The 20,655-nt window shown below is 38.5% G+C and overlaps 2 protein-coding genes across 2 annotated transcripts in view; one reads left to right on the top strand and one right to left on the bottom strand.

Annotated features, from left to right (window-relative positions):
• The window catches only part of RB1 (RB transcriptional corepressor 1), a 72,794-nt gene that overhangs the window by 37,556 nt on the left and 14,583 nt on the right, over positions 1 to 20,655 (top strand). The gene's annotated exons all lie outside the window — the stretch shown is intronic.
• Positions 4,546 to 7,507, bottom strand: LPAR6 (lysophosphatidic acid receptor 6). Its single transcript, XM_068182165.1, is given in 2 exon segments — positions 4,546 to 5,799; positions 5,802 to 7,507. Coding segments are annotated over 2 exon segments (939 nt in total). The 5' UTR covers positions 6,682 to 7,507; the 3' UTR covers positions 4,546 to 5,740.

Raw genomic sequence — 20,655 nt, 5'->3', positions numbered from 1 at the left:
CGTACGTCCCTGGACTGCCAGCACCCTGTGCTTTCCCTTTGGGAGCCATGCTGCCCACACCAGGGCCCGTGCTTGGCATGCTCTCTGCATGCCTGTTCACCTTCCAGCAGCTGGGAGGAACTCACAGATCTTATCTGGACAGCAGTCAGTACTGATTTGTCCCTCCCCACCACCATTTGCTACCCAGGGGAACATGTGAAGTACAATAACATGCAGTATATGGGGTAAAATTTCTTTCACATGTAAGAAGTGTAAAACAACTTAAGTAGACCAGCAGTTTTCAGATTTGATTTCATTAGTGAAACATATTTTTTGTTAGACTGAAAAGGTAGATATTTTGGTACTTCCTTCACCGTAGATATTCTCATTTTTGTCCATGTTTTACTATGTACTTAATAAACTTTTCCAATCGACTTCCTTTCATAAAGCAGCAGGATTTGCAGAATTCTTCTAAAAAGCAGAATTAACCTAGCCACAGTTGTTTTCATGTGAGGTAAAGTTAATATTATTCCCAAGGTGGTTGCATTAATTTTGGGTGCCTCCTGTTGCTAGCATGGTTATTTAAGAATTTTGTTCTTTAAGACAGGAACTCACTGTTTAAAAAAGATAGACTTAGGGGAAATATTAAAGCTATGTGTGCACAAAAATGTTCTTTTTATCTCATCATAAAATAACTTCTTTCTAGTGGCCTTCCTTTGTCGTTTTTTGTGGTTTGATCCTCAGGTTTAAACTACAAAAAATTTACCCCTTCCTATTGCTGGACAGCTTTTAGTTCTGATAGAACTAAAGTGGGCAGACTGCTTCTTAAGTAGAAAAAAAGAATTATTTGAAATCTAAATTCTCAGCTCTGGAATTTTTAGTTTGCCAGAAAATGTGGTATGTTTTATAAAAGACCAGAAAATGTGTGAAGTGTTCTTTTTGTTTATTTTAATTTTGTGGTAAGTTCAGTTTTCTTACGGGAAGAGCTGGGCTTGCTTTTAGAAGCAGCTGTATGACAGGAACTGGATGGGGATGAGGTGATAAATATGAAAGGCTTCAGGATCAAACCAGAACTGTGAAAACAAAACTCCGTGCAGCTTCTTGCAGAAGTGCTAGACTGTGCAAGCTTGGCTTTCTGAATTTGGCTCATCTTAAATGAGCCCTATAGAGTCTGTTCTGTAAATGTGTTAATGCAGTGATAGTTGTGTTTATACAATGTTTTCAATATTCTGGTAATTGGATAACAAATGCAGCCCAGGCATTTCTGTCTTCTAGATTTAGAATAATTCTGATTTATATTTTGCCTTAGCTTTTGAAATGTATAGTCTTTCATTTTATTAGTGGTGCTCAAGTGCCAGAAACCCTGAGGTCTAAATTATGATAGTTTAGCAAAATAGGGAACTTGTCAGGATTCACAGGCCTGCCTACATGCAAGAACCTTGTAATATTACATTTTCTTCTGGAAAAGTATGAACAAATTGCTTTTCATTGATAAAACTCTTAGAAAATAACTTGAAAGAATAAATAAGGCTAGTGGATACTGTGCTCAGGTAGGATTTTCAAATTACCAGTCTCAAATTTTAGGGTTCTCTAATTTTAGCTGAATTCTTTGTGTAATTCTAGAAATCTCACCTTTGGTTATGATGGTGCTTGAAATTGCAAGTGAAAATCTTTCTCATTTGCAAGAGATGATGAAAGACTGTCAGACCAGGAGTGATATGGAAAGATTGAATGGCAATCTAGTGCTCCCTGCCTCTTTCCAAATAAATGAGAGGGGCACTAGTGAAACTAGTAGATTTGAAACAAAAGGATGTTTGGGTTAGTTTTGTTCCCCCTATGCACACACACAATGTGAACTTTTTACTACAATGAACATTAAAAACTTTATACACATTTACAGGAAGACAGAACAAGCTCACAGAAGAAAAATTTTTGCTGAACACACAAATGTATCTGACCCAGATAGTGCCAAGATATGACTGATGAAGTGGGACAGCACTAGAGAAAGCCTTGTGTGCTTCTTCTAGTATTATCTTGTTCCCCAGGCATCCAGCCTTTTCTGCCATTGGAGTCAGGATTGTAGATCAGCTGTATGTTTGGGGTCTGATCAGCTATTCCTATCTTTTACCTAGTCTCAAGAGCTTTTTTTTTAATTTTTGCATTTCTGTGACTGAGGTTACTTCCTTAAGAAACAAAAACTTGGAGGTTGATTTCATTTACAGATTTCTTACCTGCCTGAAGCATTTTCTATAGGGTTCTTTTTACACACTTTTAGATGAAAAATATAAAGACATATTTGACTTGGTATTTCATCAAATGTGAAATACTTGTATACTGAGGTAAAAAAAAAAAATGGCTGGCATTCTGTTCCTGTGAAAGCCAGAATTAAAACTTTAAGCTGAATGCAGACAGTATAAAATTAGACATCTTTTGATTTTGAAATACCATTTGTTGAGGTAAGTCTAAGGTGTTCATAGCAAATTTTTTTCCTTGTCTTTTAAAACTGCTGGTTAATTAACCAGTTATCAGTATCTAGCTGCCTTTATATCAAAAACATGCTCAGAATCAATTAAATTTGCCCTGCTTTCATTTTTATAGGAAGTGTACATTTTCTGTACTCTGTAGATGAAGAAATCACACTACAAAGAACAATTTTTAAAGTTTTGGTTCTAAACGGAACTGCTAGCTCTCCCTGGGTAGGCTTATGAGTAAAAGTAATGCACTTTTAGGAAGTACCGGTTGCAACACATTCAGATCCTCAGGAGCTCTGATAATGTAAGCCTTTTTTTATTTGAAATGTCTTGGCATGACTTAGGAATGTAACTTCTTATCTAGATTTTACATTTAAATTTTGTCATTAGACCTTACCAGAGAGACAGAAGAGTTGGTGTCAAAGTCAAGAGCAGAGAGAGGGAGTGCATCTGTTGAGGAATGTACCAGTGAAAGCATTGCTCCATCCACAGCTCTCCAGGATAATCTTGTTGCAGAACCAGAAAAGGTGAAGAAATCCTCATCCAGTTCTGAATAGCTGGGACCCTGTCTTTATATCACCTTGTTGTGGGAGGTACAGTTTTACTTCCCCTCTTCTGAATCAGTCAGATCAGGAATTTTTCAAGTAATGGTCTCATTTTCAGCATTACAGATGATGCTTTTTGACTGTGTTGGGGTTTTTTGTTAGGCTATTTGTTGTGTTTTTTTTTTTTTTCTCCTGTGAAAAAGTGAAAATGTTTAATAATAAAAAATACAAAGTTTTCTCAAATGGCTTCTGGACACTGAGCTATTAACTGATCAGAAAGCTATTGTACTGAGTTGCACTGGGCTCTTTCAAAACACAGAAGCTGCTGCCCTGGAGAGTGAGTGCAAAGCAGAGCTACTGTCTCTGCTTCTGCGGACTATTTGAGGTAATATACCAAGAAAAGTTTGGTTTAAAGGGGAATACTCATATATGTGGCTTTGTCTGCTTGTTCTGCTTTTAAGTCAGTGATGGGTTTTAATTTTTCCCCTGCAGTTTTTTAATCTGAAGAAAGAGTATGTTCTGTTTATCAGGGTGATGAGGCTCTGGGGTGCTCACTGCTGTAAGGCAGAGGGGTTTTGCTGAACAAGTTGTCACTCAATTGAGTAACAGCTATGACAAGCTCAGGGGAGTAGAACCCTGGAAACATAGCCCAGCAGGGACATTAGGGGCTTTTGTCTCACACTTCTTGGAGGGAGTCTAATATTAAACACACCCCTTAGAGAGAGAGAGGCATTGGGACTTTAGAGTTGTATATCTGGTTTTGGACTTTGGATTTTACAGTGGCATATGGAAAACAGAGAATTTCTACTCATGCCAAGAGTTTTGTGCATTTTTTTGAAGTTGGATATAAGTCAGAAGAGTTTAGGATTCCCAACAAAGATAATTGTTTATTTCAGATGTCATGCAGACATTTATATCTATGCTATCTTTGTAGCTTAAGCCCATACTATATGAATTTTCCTTCCATAAATTATGTGGATAAAGATTGAAAATGCTGTTAAATTTAAAATTCAATCAACACTAGCTCATAGCAGTCATCAACACTAGCTCATAGCAGTCATTGAATAACTTGGTTTCCCAGTAGTAGGAAGCAATGTATGGTTGATTTATAACAGTTAAACAGAAGCTTTGCATAGGGAAATAAATTCATTCAGATAACAAGGTATCATATAATTTGATGGCTCAATATGCATTCTTTCCTACATTGATTCATTCTTTTGTATACAGCCCTGGTGTAAAAATGTCTCAGTGCTGTATGTGTGTTGCAGCTGACTGGCCTAAATCTTAAGTGCAAATTTGTTTAGACTCAGTTCTTATTCTCAACTCCGTTGTTTTTGGGGAGGAAAAAACAACACTTATTTTATCTTTTAAATTTTATTTTATTTTACAGTGATGTTAAATTAATTCTGAGGAAAATGTACACAGTGTTCTAGTAGCTGGGAAACATATATATGTGTATATATATATATAGCAGGATGTTTTAAAGCAGTTTTGTCTATGTATTCCTGTTTGTAACAGTAATGTATGTGGATTCCTCCTTTTACATGGTGCTGACTTTTCCAAGTGTCTTGATTAATTTTGCCAGCATGTAGCCCCAAGTACTTTATTTTTATACTTTTTAAAGTTTGAAAGGAAATAGCATTTGAAGTTTTAAATGCTCATGTTACAATGATTTCTAGGATGCAAAAATTGAGAGGAAGTTGAACTCCAAAATTACAGCATCTTGAATTTCTTTATGGGACACCAAATAGTCTCCTGGAAGAAATAACCAACTTGATGCACATGTTTATTTCTAGTTAGAAAAGGTCTTGTTTTACTAAGAAACTGTACTTTGAGATCAAATTAACTTATTCAGAGGATGTTTTCCTCAAAAGTCATGCTGAGTTTAAGAACTCCTCACAAAAGAGTTTAATAAAGTGGTACTGTACCTAAAGCATTAACTTCAGTCATCACAAGTTACTTTGTTTTAATCACACGGGCTTCTGAGAGAGAGGTGTGAAGAAAAACCAGTTTGTCTGAGACGTTTCCAAATGCTCTGAACTACCAGGAGATGTAATTGCTTTATTGGGGCCAGCCTTGTGGAGAGAGCATTTATTTTTATCAGATAAACCTGGAAGAAACAAAGTTATCGTAAACCAATAATTGAAGCCTCTTGTGAACATAATGGTCCCTAAGAAGGAAGGTGCATGGGAAAAAGACAGTAGGGGCTGAATAAGAGAAGCAAGAGGAAACTGGGGAAGACACAGTATAGCTGAAGTGATATGACAATATGGGACAATTTTCCTGCAGTGTGGAGCAGGTAGCTTCACCTCAGTAACTTGGAAACTGATATCATTATTAAATTGAGCAACTGTTTTAACTTCAGGAAGGAAAACAACCTACTTTTTCATTTGTGTTTGACTTGAGAAACAGTCCTTGGACTTTGGTTAACCTCTAAACTCAAAAGTTCATTTCTAACATACAATCTGTCAGAACAGACCTTTGACACAGATTTTAAAAATACTTTTTCTGTGTGCTGTTAAGCATAACACTGTTACAGCCTTGTAATAAACTTTTCAGATGTGAAGAAAGCACAGCCTTTACATATAAGAATGTATGTCCACAGCTGAAGAAATGTGCAGGTTTCTAATTCCAGTTTAGTCCCAATAGTCTTTTAATATAGTTTATATTGTAGAGTCACTGTCAAATATTTTCATTTTTATGGTCTGAAGGCTATGTTGAATGAAGCTTTCTGAAACTGGCCTTTCAGAGAATCTGACCTCTTGTGGTCTGGTGGACCGGTTCTTTTTTATGGAATTTTGAATGGTATCTGATGTGAAGTAATAGACAATGGGGTCAAAACAGCAGTTTGAAACAGCGATGCACAGAGTTATGGGGTACATAGTCCTGACTGCGGTCACCACTGAGCAATTGACCCAGGTCTGTGTTCTCATAAGGGAATAAAGTATTAAGGTAATGTTATAAGGCACAAAGCAGAAGCAGAATATCACCAAATGGACAAAAATCATTTTGAGTACCTTTTTCTTGCTTACTTTATTCCGGCTTAATGTAAGTGGTTTATTCAAGGTCCGTAGGACCATAGTGGAGCAGGTCACGTTCAGGATGAGCGGGATAAAAAACCCAACGGTTTCAATGAAGATAACAATCCGGGATAGGTAGGTTTTCCACGTGTCCTCTGAAAAGTTTTCAAAGCACGTCCTTTGTTCCGTATTGTTCCGGCGGTTTGTGGACTGGAAAAAGCTTGCTGGTGTGCTGCCTGCTAGCACGGTTATCCATACTGCAGCACAGACAATCTTTGCATTCCTTTTGGTCCGGAGAGTCTTGGATCGGAAGGGGTGTACTATAGCTAAAAAGCGATCCACGCTGATGCAAGTCAGAAACAAAATGCTCCCGTACATATTTGTGTAAAAGAGGGTGACAGAAATCTTGCAGAGAATGTCTCCAAATGGCCAGTTTCTGGTTACAAAGTAATAAATCCTGAAGGGTAATGTAAACACAAAAAGCAGATCTGATATGGCTAAATTAAGCATGTAAGTTGTAGTCTCGTTTCGCACTTTTAAAGTACAAGTGAAAATGTAGATCGCTACACAGTTTGCTATGAGGCCAAGAACAAACACCATGCTAAAGATACACCCATACAAAGTATATTTAAAGGAGTCCTCAGTGGAACAATTAGAGCTTACCATTATAATGGTATGTTAAAAATTCCTGTGATTTCGCGTCTTCTCTGGTATTTTTACTGCAACTTTTTTGAAATTCCAGAAGAACTTGCAGGTCAGATGTATTTGAACGGTGTGCTTGGGCAAGTTTGTACGCTGTGAAGCTTCAGGGAAGGAAGGTGAGCTCTGTGGCAGGGGAGTACATCTCCAGCAGAAATCACCAGGAAGTGTCTCTTCTCTGCTGAGTGCTATTTGTAGTTGCATAGCCAGTCTGCAAAAGTCAGAGAACACATCATTTGTGGCAGATGAGGTCACCCCAAAGCTTGCTTAGTTCCATTTCCCGCCTCGTTTCAATGAAGCCATCGTAGGACTTTGTGCCTTACTCTTGGCTGCAGATTGTGACAGCAAAGCCTTGTCCATCCGAATTTACTGGGAGAGTGTGCTTTAGGAAACTATTTCCTGGACGTTCAAAGTGTCGGCACTCGGCGTTTCCCCCTCTCCCTTCTTTCTATACAACAAGTTTGTCGGCTCGCTGGCTGGCCCCATGGGGCGGGAAACAGAAGCAGAAGGGAGCTGCCTGCCAGGGCAGAAACCAAATTCCAGAGCGTGTTTGTTCCTGCAGCCCGCAGCCCTCGGCAGCTCTTGCCAGCCCAGCTCCTTCTGGAGAGCAGAGCAGAGCGCCCAGGCAATTTGTAGCATGACATCACAGGAAGAAGAGGCTGGGCGTGGAAGAATTGTTTCAGTTTGGTGTGTTTGCCTTCCCCTGTTTCTGCTGTACCTTGCAGATGTAGCTTGTAGAGTGCTGCAGCTGCTTCTTAACTCTTTCCATGCTCCCTGAGAGGTCCTTTGTCAATGTTGCTGGGGTCTGGAAACCTTTCTCTTTAGTTATGACAAGACTTTGCAGTGTCTAAACTCTCATGCCGTTCAAGTTTCTGTTTTTCTTCGGCAGTAGTAGTAATTGTGGGATTTTATATAGGATTGAACTAACGTTGTGCCTTTTGTTAATAGCTTTGCTTGTAATAGAGAACATGTTAATCACCAGAAATCAGCTGAGTGGTTCTGTCTAAATTCCCCCAATACAGCACTACAAACCTCAAGAGGGACAAAGTAATAGGTAATTAAATAATTGCACCAAGTAATTACTGAAAAAGAGAGTTGCTCTTGGATAGTCACAGGACTGAGATATGTTGCAGTGGGAGGAGAGATTTTTTTTTAACTTGTTCCATATTAGAAGGCACACCCCAAGCTTTATTTCTAATCAGGTGGTTCTTTAAAAAAATACTCCAGTGTTTTTTTGAAATATTGTGATACAGAAAGCATTTACTTGACCATGTAAGCATAGAATGAATACAACAAAATGCATATAGTGCACTGTGCAATTGGTTCTGGTAATTTCAAGGGGGACAGTTACCACATATGCACAAAATACTCCCATTAGTCACTAATAATTGAAACAAAAACATGTTATAACTAATTACATTGTTAAGTAAATATTAAAAAAAAGCAACTCTTACTGCCTTTAGGGGCAGATATGAGATAAATCTCAGTTTAGACAGACTCATTTATTAAGCAACAACTTGGATAGATTCACTTCTGGCATCAAACCCAGTCTAAGTCTTAGAATAACAACTCTTCATATCTGGCTGGGTGGCATGGTTCTTTTGAACTGTATTTTAATCAGTTGCACCTAAGCAAGGCTCTGGGCAAAACCTTTCTAGTCTGCTGTGAAGGAGAGCAAATAATAGCGCTTCACAGGATTTTGGCACAGTTTCTTAGCATAAGGTATGTCAGATGAAATTCAGAAACATGCAAAAGTGGGTCTTGCTTATTTTATTTCAAGTTTTCTTTATATTCTTCTGTGAAACATTTTCACCTTGGTTTTGAGGTGAAATCAAGCAGTTTAACTTCAGTAGGCTATAACCACAAGAAACCTTTTTGACTATTGAAATCCATGCTTAAATGTAAAGCATAGTACATCTTGGACTTCTAAGTTAATTGGAACGCAAATATGAGCTTGGCAGATTCTCTCATGTCCAACTTAACATGTACCTTAGCATAAAGGTTTTCCTGGCTTTTCTCACAAAAGCAGTCATCACACACTAAATTTTGTTTCTGTTCCTGGCAACTTTGCAAGGTAAAAGAAGGGTTTTCCTGCACATGTTCTGCATCAGGTTGCAGGAGCTCTGCTCTCAGTTTTACTGCTCCAACTTTGTTTGCACACGAAGACTCTGTGGGGCAGGCTCAGTTACTGGAATGAAAATCCCTGCAGTACAGAAATTTGGTGTCACAGGTCAAAGCCTCAAGCAATAATTCATGTTTAGGGAGAGAAACTAATGGCAGTGAGCGTGTATCTCACTGATTAGAACTTGATTTGGCGTTGTGACAAAGGCGTGGGTGCACAGAGGCAGGGTGGGATGTCTGGTCCATTTTACCACTGTAAAAGTGCTTTAAAGCAGTGGTGAAGGTGCATCCTCAGCGTTTGCTCTGTCTGTCAGAGCTCCTGCCGTGCTGCAGCTCCTTGTTGTTGCTCCTGTTATAAGCATGGATACTCCTCAGAGCCTGTTTTAGGGCTTTATATGTAGGGTTGTGTTGTCATTAGGGCTCTGTTGCCCCTGAACCCTTCTGGTGCAGTACAGTACATGCACTTTGCGCTAATTGATGACCTAAGTGATATTTGTGTATGTCCAGAAACAGCATTCAGCTGCAGGTTTCTCCACCTGCAGATGAAAATGTGAAACCCCTGAATTGACAGGTTTTTCCTTCCCTTCTTGTTTCAGCAAGCAGAGTTACAACTGAGCAGGCAGTCTGAGTCGTTTTAGTGTAAAAGTGTGAATGACAAAGGTGAATTGTACATCCACTTTCTTCATTTTGATGTAGCTGATTGTTTCCAAGCAGTGTTCTAATTTCTGTGAGCTTGTCCAAGCTGAAGAACCTGTGTTAGTGTTCTGGGAGCAGTTGGGAGTCAGGAGTGGCTTCCCTTCTGGCCAGGCTCCAGCATGAACCGGGGGGAAGTCTCGTTTTGCACTCTCCTTGTGTTGGATCGTGTTTTAAGATGTTGGGCTTTGTGCCGACAGGTCCAGAAAAGACTTTAGTAGCCCCCACCACCTTAAATTTTAATAAGTTTAACAGTTATGGAAGAAGAATCGACAGGGTAATGGTCCTGCTTATACTCCCTCACCACAGGCCATTTTCCTTTAGGATGGGAAGGAGGGGGTAGGCAGGAGGAAGCAGCTGCAGGGCGGGCCTTGTACACTGAGGGGTTTTTGTCTCCAAAGAAAACAATGCTATTGCTGCAGGGAAATGCTTATGTGAGTCTGTCTGTCTTTCTGCATCAGAGATGGGAATGAGTTAGGACCTGTCATTTGTTGCTAGTGCTATATGAGCAAAGCCTGCATTTCCATCAACAGGCTTCCCGTGGCTCTTGAAAAGGCACCAAAGGCAGAGTAAGAATGGGCTCCTTAAAGCCAGAAGCTGATGAGATGTTTGAAATCACCTCTCACTTCAGCAGTGAGCAAGTTTTTTGCACAGCTTCAGGCAGTTACCACATAACTCTGCTTCTCTGAGTTTAGATATCTGTTTAGGCAATTTTGGATTTGTGTGGCAAACCTGCTCCACCACAGGGGTTCAGAAGGAAAAGTGCTTATAACCTTAGCAGTGTTCTAGAGTGGCTGTATGACACTGTTCTTTCTTCCCCAAGATGCCACAGATTTGATTATTTGCTGTCATTTGGGACATAGGGGGCAGGATCCCTTAAATTCAGAAGTCCAAGTCGAGTGGCAAAAAACAGTTCACTGAAATAAAACAAGTATTTGAAGGCTTTCCAAGCTTTTGGAGCTGTGCTGACCAGTGTTGTATGTTCCTTTGGTGGTACCCTCACCTTCAGAGCTGGAATTAAACCAAAGTTGTGGTCCAAGGTGAAATGCATTTGAACTTGTCTAATGTACTGCATTTGGTCTGTGCTGATGCAAATACTGAAAGTTCTTTAGTGGGGAGAAAAGCAACTTCAACATTAACAGCACTGTAATAAATTCTTACAGTGTTTCCAAGGCCGGAATATGCACTGTTAAATGAGGGTTGTCAGGTGCACAAAATGGTCTGTGTAAGACCATTATACAGTAACTACTGTTACTGCTTTTAGAGGCACACCTGTATCATGGTACAGGCATTTGTTCTCACTTGGGTTAAACAGTCTTGTGCAGAAGAACTTGTGCTGTCTGGTGCAGGGAAGACAAGCCTTGGCAGGATAATATTTTCTTTGACCTACGTATTGTTATTTATCTAGTTATTTTAATGGATTTTATCTTTTTTTTTTTATTTTGTCTATTTACTGGAGTTTCTCTTTGAACATGTGTATGTACTGGAAGGATTTTGTTATGGTTGAGAAGTAGGGCTGAGAGCCAGGAAATCTTTTTGGCTGTGCCACAGATTTTCTGTTCCAGTCCTGGCAAAGTTTTCTACGACTTGGTCCTCAAGCTTCCCTCCACATAAGAGCTCGTTCACTTCCACACTGTGATGTGCGGCTGTCTTGATCACTGAATATAGTTGGAGCTCTCAGATGGAGAGCCCTCTATTAAATGTCATCTTGAGATAATTACAGTGGCTACTGAATGTGACAAAAATATATACAGATTAAAATTCTGTGGTTTTAGATTAGATTCCAGCCAAGCAAAATGATCCATTAAGAGACTTCATTTGTTTCACCTCCATAAGTCTCTGTAAAAATAGGTATAGAGGAAGCAGGGCTGGGTATTTTGACCTTCTCAGCTGTCTTTTGGGGCTGCCTGCTCAGCCACCCTGAAGTCACTCTAAGACTGCTTCTGAGAAGTGGCTCAGTGCCATCTTAAAATGCAGCGGTGGTCTCCACCTATGCAGACAGAGTGAAGCTGTTATGGCACTGAAAATTTCCCTTTTTTGTGTTGGTGTGGCAAGCAAGTCTTCAAATAAGCATTATAAAACTGGGTATTAACAGAGTATTTTTATCTAGCCAGCCTAATCCCTTGCAACTGTTGCAGAGAGAGTTAAAAGCTCCTCCGTGTCAGGAAACTTGTTAGCTTAACGCACATGAAATCACACATACAAATTACAAGTAAAGGTTGGTTGTGTAATTGCTTAAAAAGGGGACAGGAAGATCAGAATAAAATTCCAGACTTCTTCTTTCTTGTGCATTTGAAATGCTTCTCTTTCCTCTTTGAAATTGTTTCAATTTCCTTTACAAGAGACACAACTGCTCCTCTCTTGCTTGTGGATAGAGGAAACAATTTCTCTCCTTTGGTATGAGTTTTTAGGCTGCTAGAGTACTTTTTTCCCCCCTGTGCTCTTGGGTTGATGGTGTAAGTCTAGTTGATCTCATGGTAGGCTAGTAGAGGTTAGATAACATGAAATCTTTTCGAGCTTTAATCTGTGGATTAATTGGTTTAAAAGGGATGGACTAAACAGCAGAGGAAAGGATCATAAGGATTAAAAGTGGATGATGAAAAGTGGATGTTGATGTTCTTCAGAAGGAAGGAAAATGGAAAAAAGACTATAAACAATCTTAACAGCATGATTTTCAGTGGATAGGAATAGAATGAAAGGAATCTCTAAAATGTCAGGTAGGAAGAGAAATGCCTTAACTAGAACAAAATACCTGAGTTTCTAAACTCTTTTGCGTTTTTTTTCTAACTTAAAAAAATGTTTATTCTGTTACTCTGCAAATGTGATTGAAATACCATCAATACTTGAAATTTCTGTCTGCAGTAGATGCAGGAAATAAGTTAAATGCCTTTCCCAAACACTGTGGCAAGTTCTGGCTCTACTCATTCTTATACTTTCTAAGTCCCAGGATTAAGAATTCAAAGTTTGAGTTGGCAGAAATATGCCAGATGTTCCATGGCTAATTTTTTTTTACTTAAAATACTTTTCAAGTGCAGAACAAGACTGTTTTAAGAAAACCTAAAATAAATTTAAAAATCACTTGCTATAGTAAGCAAATATTAGAAATTATGGGAAAGGAGAAGCCTCATGAATTAATTTGGAAAATCTTCCAAGCATAGGGGGTGAAATGGTCAGGGTAACAGAACTTGTAGGAAAACATCTGTAATTTGTGCAGTTCTAAAGCAATTGCTTACTATTTTTTGTATCTTTAGTGTAAGGGTTTGCCCAACATATGTGCTCTGGGCAGGATTAAGGTAGTCTGGTTCTGTGTCAGGATTACTGGTGTTACTGCACTGGTTCTTGAAGATATGTTTTATTTTCATGTTAAATTACTCGCAAATACTGCATCCAGTGTTTACAGCCTCTTTCAGTTTTGGCCAAATGGAGGCCTCTGACTTTATATACAGAGGATTTTAACTTCCATTTGTCAGAGGCAGCAGGAAGGCTACAGTCACATTCCTATACTGCTTTTTTTAAAGTACAACATTATGAAGTTACTGAAAGAGTTTGCCATAGTTGTTCAGGAAGATCTGTGTGAGTTCATATTGTTTAAAAAAACAAAAACACCATGATATTAATTTGGTTTCCTTCACAAAATTGGAACGTAAGAAGTTAAGGGGGGAAGAAAAGTTTCATAAGAATTATTCAAGCTGGTAAGCTAATTAGTTTAGATAAATACTGACATGAAAATGCTTGTCGGGGGAAAACTGCTGCCAAAAAGCAGAACTTGTGCTTGATTAATGTGAAGAACTTTTACTTTCTAAATGTGTAAGTCAGCAAATAACCTCTTTAAATTCTGCATGATAAGATCACTTAAATGATTATTTAGCATATCATTAGTACTGGTAAACAGCAATTACAAATACTTCAGCTGACTTTCCCTTACAACTGCTCTTTCCTTCCAGCCCATATCCTGAAGTTTTATGGAACGAATTTGGTGCTTTATGAACCATTTTACTGCACTGTTGACCACATTTAGCAGTTGCTTTTTCAATGTGGCAGTCAGCTAATACCTAGAACATAAGAAAAGAAATGTCAAAACTTTGGAGGATGGACAAAGGTCATGCTTCTCATGCGATAATTAAAGTTTTTTCTGCTGCAGTCTTGGAGAAATGGAGTGATGCTCTCAAATGCAAAACATAAATGATCCATTTTCATTGAATCTCTATTAATAACCTTCCTGGAAGCGGCAAGGTGTTTTTCTGGGTGACATTAGTTTGAGAGACATTAGTTTGACCCTGGCAGGAGAGGGGAGGCTGGAACCCACATCTCATGCCCTTAGCAAGTGCTCATGTTATGAGGGATTCTTATCCTTTGCCATAAGGGAGTGGGTGAAAGAAAGCTGCTCCATCTGTGGAAGTATTCAAGCCCATGGGGGGATGGGCTTTGAGCTGCCTGTTCTAGGCAAAAGTGTCCCTGCCTCTGGTGAGGGTTTTGGAACTAGATGACCTTTAAAGTCCTTTTCAAGCCAAACCATTCTGTGATTCTGTGATAATATTATTTAGCCTCAGGAAAAGGCACTACACTGGGAACAGAAGCTTTGTGCTGCAGTTCCTGGTGAGATATCCTTGCAGTAGTATTTTGCTCCTCCAGTGGAGGTGGTAGAGGAAGCTTCAAGTAGTGTTGTGCAGCCTACAATGTCCTGCACACCCCTTGCTCGAGTTTCTGGGTTTTGCCAAACTTCTTCAGCTGTTGTCCGTGGTGGTTTCGTAGGTATGAGGTACCTGTTGTTGTGGAAGGATCACAAAGGTCCTACTTCTGCTCACAAATATTCCCTTAACTTGCTCTGTACTTCTTGAATTCCTTGGGTTCTGATACAGTTTTTTTATGGTTGATTTAAACAGTTTAAATGTGGGCTGTTGCTTGAAGTAATGCTACTGCTGTCCATTTCAGCCTCTCTGCTTTTCCCCTTGTGCTGTGTGTACATATGCAGTCAGCAAATGAGGGCAACTATTCGGTTTAAAATTAATCCTCACAAATACATAATTTGCAGTTATAGCTGTTCTAATGCTAAAGCAAGGGATGAGGCAAAAAGTGCGGATGTGTAACTTGGAGAAGCACCATCGTGCTTCAGCTGATTTAAGCCAGTGGTGAAACTGTGCTGGAAGTATTGTGACAGTGTTCAACTTTGAGGCTTTCAAATCTGTATTGTTTTGAGTCTTGGCCAGACGTTAGCCTAGTATTTGGCAGTGTAAGGTTTAAAAGCCTCAGCTAAACCAGTAGGCCAGTGCTCCTGGTCTACTACCCTATAATTTATTTTCATGTAAACTGTTTGGAATGATGATATTTATTATGTATTTAAAGACAGCCATGTATGCCTAATTGATTTTTCCACAAATTAGGATAAAGATGAGCAGTAATACAGACAGAGTATGCATAGTCATGCTTTCTTACATAAGATTGATGGGGTGATAAAGAATGACAGCTTTCTAGGCAAATATCCAATCCAGAGTGCATTGAAGATGCTCTAAGGTTTCTTACTGACTTAAGGGTGTTGGATGCTTTGGACCAACCGTCTTCACTCTTGATACTGGTTTTCGTTGTCTCAGGCCAACCGGTCTAGAGAGTTAGAAAATTACAGACGAATAAATATGCTACAGGTACCTCATATCACCCACAGTTATAAAATGGATAAAATAGAGAGTCGGGTAGCAGGGAGGTGGATTCAGGTTGAGAATGTAATTTGTGGGTCTAACCTCAGAAATGCATTAATTTGCAGCCTCTTATTTCCTTGGAAGTAAATTATAAAACCTGTTTTGGTTTTGCTGTCACTCAGTCATTGGTTTCTATGCTTCAGAGTAGCTATAGAAAATTCCCACTGAATGACAAATAAAGAAACAGTTGGATACTTAAAAAAAATACAGAAGTCTGCAAAGCAGAATTCCTACTGGATTGAAATATCTTAGTTGATGTGCCTTGTATGAGCTTTTCTTAACAATTCATTTATATGTAAGGCTTCTGGCTGCTGTTCTGCTCTGCTTGTGGGCTCACTTTGGGTTTTGGTTTCTCCATGAGTATGACACCAGTATGTTTGTGGTGAAGGCAGTGGAGCTGCCCATTACAACCCTACACTAACCAAAAACATCTTCCTTACAGTGAAAGTAAAGATAGCAGAGTAGAAGTGCATTCAGATCAAACTAATTCCTTTGACAACTGTTTCCATGTGTTCTTTGTCCATCTTTCTCTGAAATATCAGGAATGTATGTATAGATGCACAGAAAAACTTAAGTGGATATACCCTGTCAGTGTGAAAATGGCCTGTTTCTTTACCAGAAGAAATGTGGTGAAATCTCAAGGTCAGCTTCTGTTTTTAAGTTTTCCTTTTATTCTTTATACTTTCTGAGGCAGGCATATTATCCTGATTAAAATGAAGCCTAGATGTATGAGAGTTAGGACTTCTTAATCTCATGTGAAAGTATGCGAGAGGTGAGTTTGGGAGAAATGGCTGAGCTCAGTTCAGGTTTGTTTTTTCTAGGGCAAATATGAGAAGCTGTAAAATTAAACAGAACTTGGAATTGCATTATTGTCTACGTAATGTGAGACCTTTACACACTCTGTAGCTTGAGAGCTGCTAAAGGGAAACATTTTGTGGGGGTTTCTATAAGCTCAGCACTTTAAAATCCCTTGTCAGGAGAGGATATCTTCCCAGTCATCACAACCTTCCTGCATTTGCTTGCCCCACAGGACAAGTTCAATGTCGTTGTTTGTAACTTCAGTAAAACAGAGGTGAAATACTTTGATTAATTCATGCACAATGGCAGTTTATTGAGTGATCAAGACTTAAAATGAGCATATTTTAAGTCTTTTAAAACATTACTTGGTGAGCTTCTGTTTTGAAATTGCTAAAAGAGATGCTACAACCAGATCCGTAGTACTAGCAGAGAGAGGTCGAAGTGCTTTGGTTGGAAAACATTGGCAAATTGTAGGGTTTCTGCAGGAATATGTTTCAATGAAATTTCTTCCAAAAAGGCTGACTGAAGTAAAAGAATTTTTTAAGAAGCTGGTTAAGCTTTCATTAAATTTAAGGGAGAAGGGAGAAAAACTAGGATTAAAAGACTTGAATTTTCTCAAATTAGGATGCAAAGCATTTTGATTGCCTCAGAAATACTGCACTTAGGTTTTATTTTGTTTACAAATGACCAAGAGTTTCTCACAATAAAAATGCAGAGCTTTGATAGAAAAGCACATTGTTATTGAAGGATTCCACATTTTTCATTTTTGTTTTCTAACAGGATATTTGTAATTTAATGAGATTGGGGAAACATGTTTTGATCATTTAGTAGTGGAATGCACCTTATCACCTAAGTCAGTTTTACTGCTTTATTGATATGTACTCTTCATGTATTGCCTAATGTTATTGATTTATTGCTTCAGGGAGAGTCTCATAAGTTCTTTCTATGTACATGGTGCAGTTTTTAATTATGTGCCAAGGTCATATAATTAAAAGGAGCAAGCATTGTACAGAGGAAGGAGAGAACAGAGGGCATCAAATTTTCTTGATTTTAAATCCACTCCCTACTCAGGAGAATCTGAGCACCAAAATAAAGAGGGGCATCAAAAGTCTTGACGGTCTTTCAAATCCTTTCTTTTGAAATGTTGGCATTTTAAAAGGAGGCTTGGCTTCCTCATTATTTTTACAAAGGCCCAAGACCCACATGTCTGTGCCTTGGCAAGATTTGGCTTTTTAGTCCCCAGCTGGGTGTGTGCTTCTCAACGTGGTTTTTGTAGAGCTTCTCTGAGGCTTCATGGGTCTTGCACAAAGCCTGCAACCCAAGTTCTGGCTTCAGGTTCCACAGTAGGTGGGCAAAGGGGCTGCAGGTGGGATGCTGAGTATGGGTCCTTCACTGCATAGATGTATAGCACAAAGGTTTCCTGTGTGGGGGGAGCTTTCTGCATTGGTGCTACTCAAATGTGGAAGGGGGTAGTGGATGTGGTTTGTGGTCTTTTGGAAAAAACCCAACCAAACATGATCTTTATCTTTTTATAGCTGTAGATTTTAAACCTTGAAGAAGATAAATGTTGTTTTCCTGCATCCCGTTGAATGCATCCAAATAGAAATGCACCGGGTTTTAAACACACTGCTGGAGCAGGGAAGTTGGACCAGATGCTCTACTGTGTTCCCTTCCAACCTTAACTGTTCTATGGTTCTCTCATATCCCACATGATTTTGCTCTAAATATCCAAGGGGGAAACGTTGCTCCTTCAAGTGTGTTTTTCCAGAGCCTGAGCTGGCCATCAGTGATCAGTCGTCATAAAAGATTCTTGTGTGGCCATGAGAAAAGGCACTGAATAGCACGTCTTACATTATCTTCTGAAAAATAGTACTGGCCTCGTTTGCAGAAATGTGAGCTCAAACTTCTTGCAGATGTTGATGTGGTCCAAGTGTGGTCTGCATTTACTACATCCACACACTCGCTTAGATATTAGATAAATTGTTTTGATTTTTTTGCACCTTTTTATTGGTTTAGCCATTCTTTGCCAGTTCAGCTACATTTGTTGGTCTTACAAAAAAATTAAAGCTGGTATGTTGCATTGTTTTAAGGTTTATTTAGTCTTCTTTTTAAGGATCCTAGAATAACTTCATGTATATTCCATGTATATGGATATTCCAAATACTCTGCATTTTAGTGTAAGATACTTCTGATTCCTATAATGTGCTAAGGGATGCTCTTACATTTGATAATAATAGTTAGAATTGTTTCTCTTCTTCAGATCTATGCAGAACTAATGCTGGCCTAGTAATTCTGCTGACATAGTAATTTTTGCATTGTTTAAATTTACAGTTTGTAGTTATGGAAGCCAACTAATGCTGTAGATCAGTGAAATTACCCTTGAGATGAGTGGTGGGAAGTGAAGAAATAAGCAGAAAACATCGGGGGTGGTAAGGAGATCAGGACTTTTTTTTTTTTTTTTTTTTTTTCCTGGCAGAAAGCTCTGTAGTATCTTTTATCCCTTTAAACATGGACATGTAGTGAGAGGACAAGGAAAATGGCTTTAAACTGAAAGAGGTTGGGTCAGGATTAGATATTAGTTGGAAATTCTTTACTGTGAGGGTGTGAGGCACTGAAACAAGTTGCTCAGAGAAGCCATGGATGCCCCCGTCCCTGGAAGTGTTCAAGGTCAGGCTGGATTGTGGCTCTGAGAAACCTGGTCCAGTGGAAGGTGTCCCTGCCCATGGCAGAGGGTTGGACTACATGACCTTTAAGGTCCCTTCCAACCCCAGATCATTCTGTGATCTGTCTGAGAATTAGCTGCAACACATTGAGAGAAAGCAGAGTAGAAAAACACTTAGTAATTGATAAAATAATAGATATGTACAATTACTAAAAAGTGAGTATGAAACAGGTGTAACAGAAAAAAATGCTTTCCAAGTTTTTGTTTCAGCTCTGATAAGTTATTGAAAAGTTTGGGGTGTTTCTAGTGATTTTTTTATACTATTTTGTATCACACTGTCAAAATTTTTTTTTTTCAGTTTGGGAAGAATGCTTTGTTTTGTTTTTTAATAAACTCTAAATAATAGCCCAAGACCTTTTTTAACATTATCTTGTTAATTTGATTTCCAATGCAGTCGTCCTTACCTCTGTTATGCTGTTATTTTGACTGTTAAATAACTGCTTGTAAGGCAGAAATGCTTAATTGGAAATATCTTCCTAAATTCTGCCAACTGAGCACTCAGAAGCTCTGCATATGTTTCTGCTTCAAAAGCCAAGCCCAGCAGGGTGGCTGCCAGGTCTTGTCTGCCTTGAGCTCATACCAGAGTATAGACTACTGAGCTTGAGATAACACATCATGATAGTCATAAAAGTATTGGCTTAAATTGAGATCAAAACTCTTCTCAGAGGGTGGATTTCTGCCTGAAATGTTGTGACATGGATAGTTTTGTTACAGCTTCAGGTTTTTCTTCTGTGTCATATCTAATTTTCCTCATATTGAAATGTTTTCCAGAATTGGTTGATAAATCCATGACATAAAATGGTTTTCATGCTCATGTTGTCATGTTTTCTTACAAAATATGGCATATTGCTTTTGGAACTCCAATTTCTGCCATTTTTTTCTTCTAGATTATGTGAAGTACAATTCAAGATATTTATAGTCCTTTTTTTTCTTTTAAGTATCACAAGCAGTCTTCTCTTAATGGTTTGAAGAAATGTTACAAGCCCTACCTAGTACTAACTTTTCTGGGGAATTGCTCTTTCTGTGCATGCAGCTTGGTCACATCCTCTGCAGATTATCTATTATATCTTCTTTTGCTCAGTCCATAATTGGTTGACTCCTTGGTTACATTGCTAAAAGATATTCTCCTGCTCTTGCAAAAACTGCTGTCTACAAAGTTTCCGGGCATACTTACTGCTTTTAGGTTGATAAGAGAATTGTTTATGGTACATTGTACCTAAATTTGTCCAGCTAATGAGAAATTGGAAAGAACATTAAACTTGAAACTGAATCACAGGCTTTACCCGAAAGTCTCAGAGGCACTTCATTGTCATGTTTCCACTTGTACTTGTGAAAATATTTCCCAGAACCACTCTTAATTGTTGTTCTGGGGACTGGGACTGTGTAAATGAAACTGATAGAAAATGTGATGTGATACTATGACAATTTGATTGTTGCAATAGTAATTATGTAAATAAGTTGTCTTTATGAATATAGTAATTTTATGACTCAGAAGTTCCTCTGAAGAAAGTAAGTGCTTGAGTTGCTCCTCAGTGTAAGAATTTTTCTTGCATAGAAATAACTATAGAACTGTTATTTCTAGTACTGTGTGATGTTAGTTTACATAATGGTCCCTTAAAGCAACTCTCTTCTGCTTCCTGTGCTGAAAATCTTCACAGCCTGTTGATTTTTCAAAGCTTAAAGCTGTTGGAAACATTTTCAACCTCAAGATGTTTTTGTTGATATATATTGTCAATATATATCAATATAATATATTGTTGATATATATATATATATAATATATTGTCTATATATTGTTGATATATTTTGTTGATATATATTGTCATTTCTAACAGTCAAGTGGTTCACATCAGGTGGGTTTTGGTTTATCATACACAATTTCCTGTGCAGATAGTGGCAGGAAAACTGGTATTG

This window comes from Anomalospiza imberbis, chromosome 2 (genome assembly GCF_031753505.1).
Source record: "Anomalospiza imberbis isolate Cuckoo-Finch-1a 21T00152 chromosome 2, ASM3175350v1, whole genome shotgun sequence".
Lineage (NCBI taxonomy): Eukaryota > Metazoa > Chordata > Aves > Passeriformes > Viduidae > Anomalospiza > Anomalospiza imberbis.
Note: the sequence above shows the minus strand (reverse complement) of the source record. Positions and strands in the feature narration are given on the sequence as shown.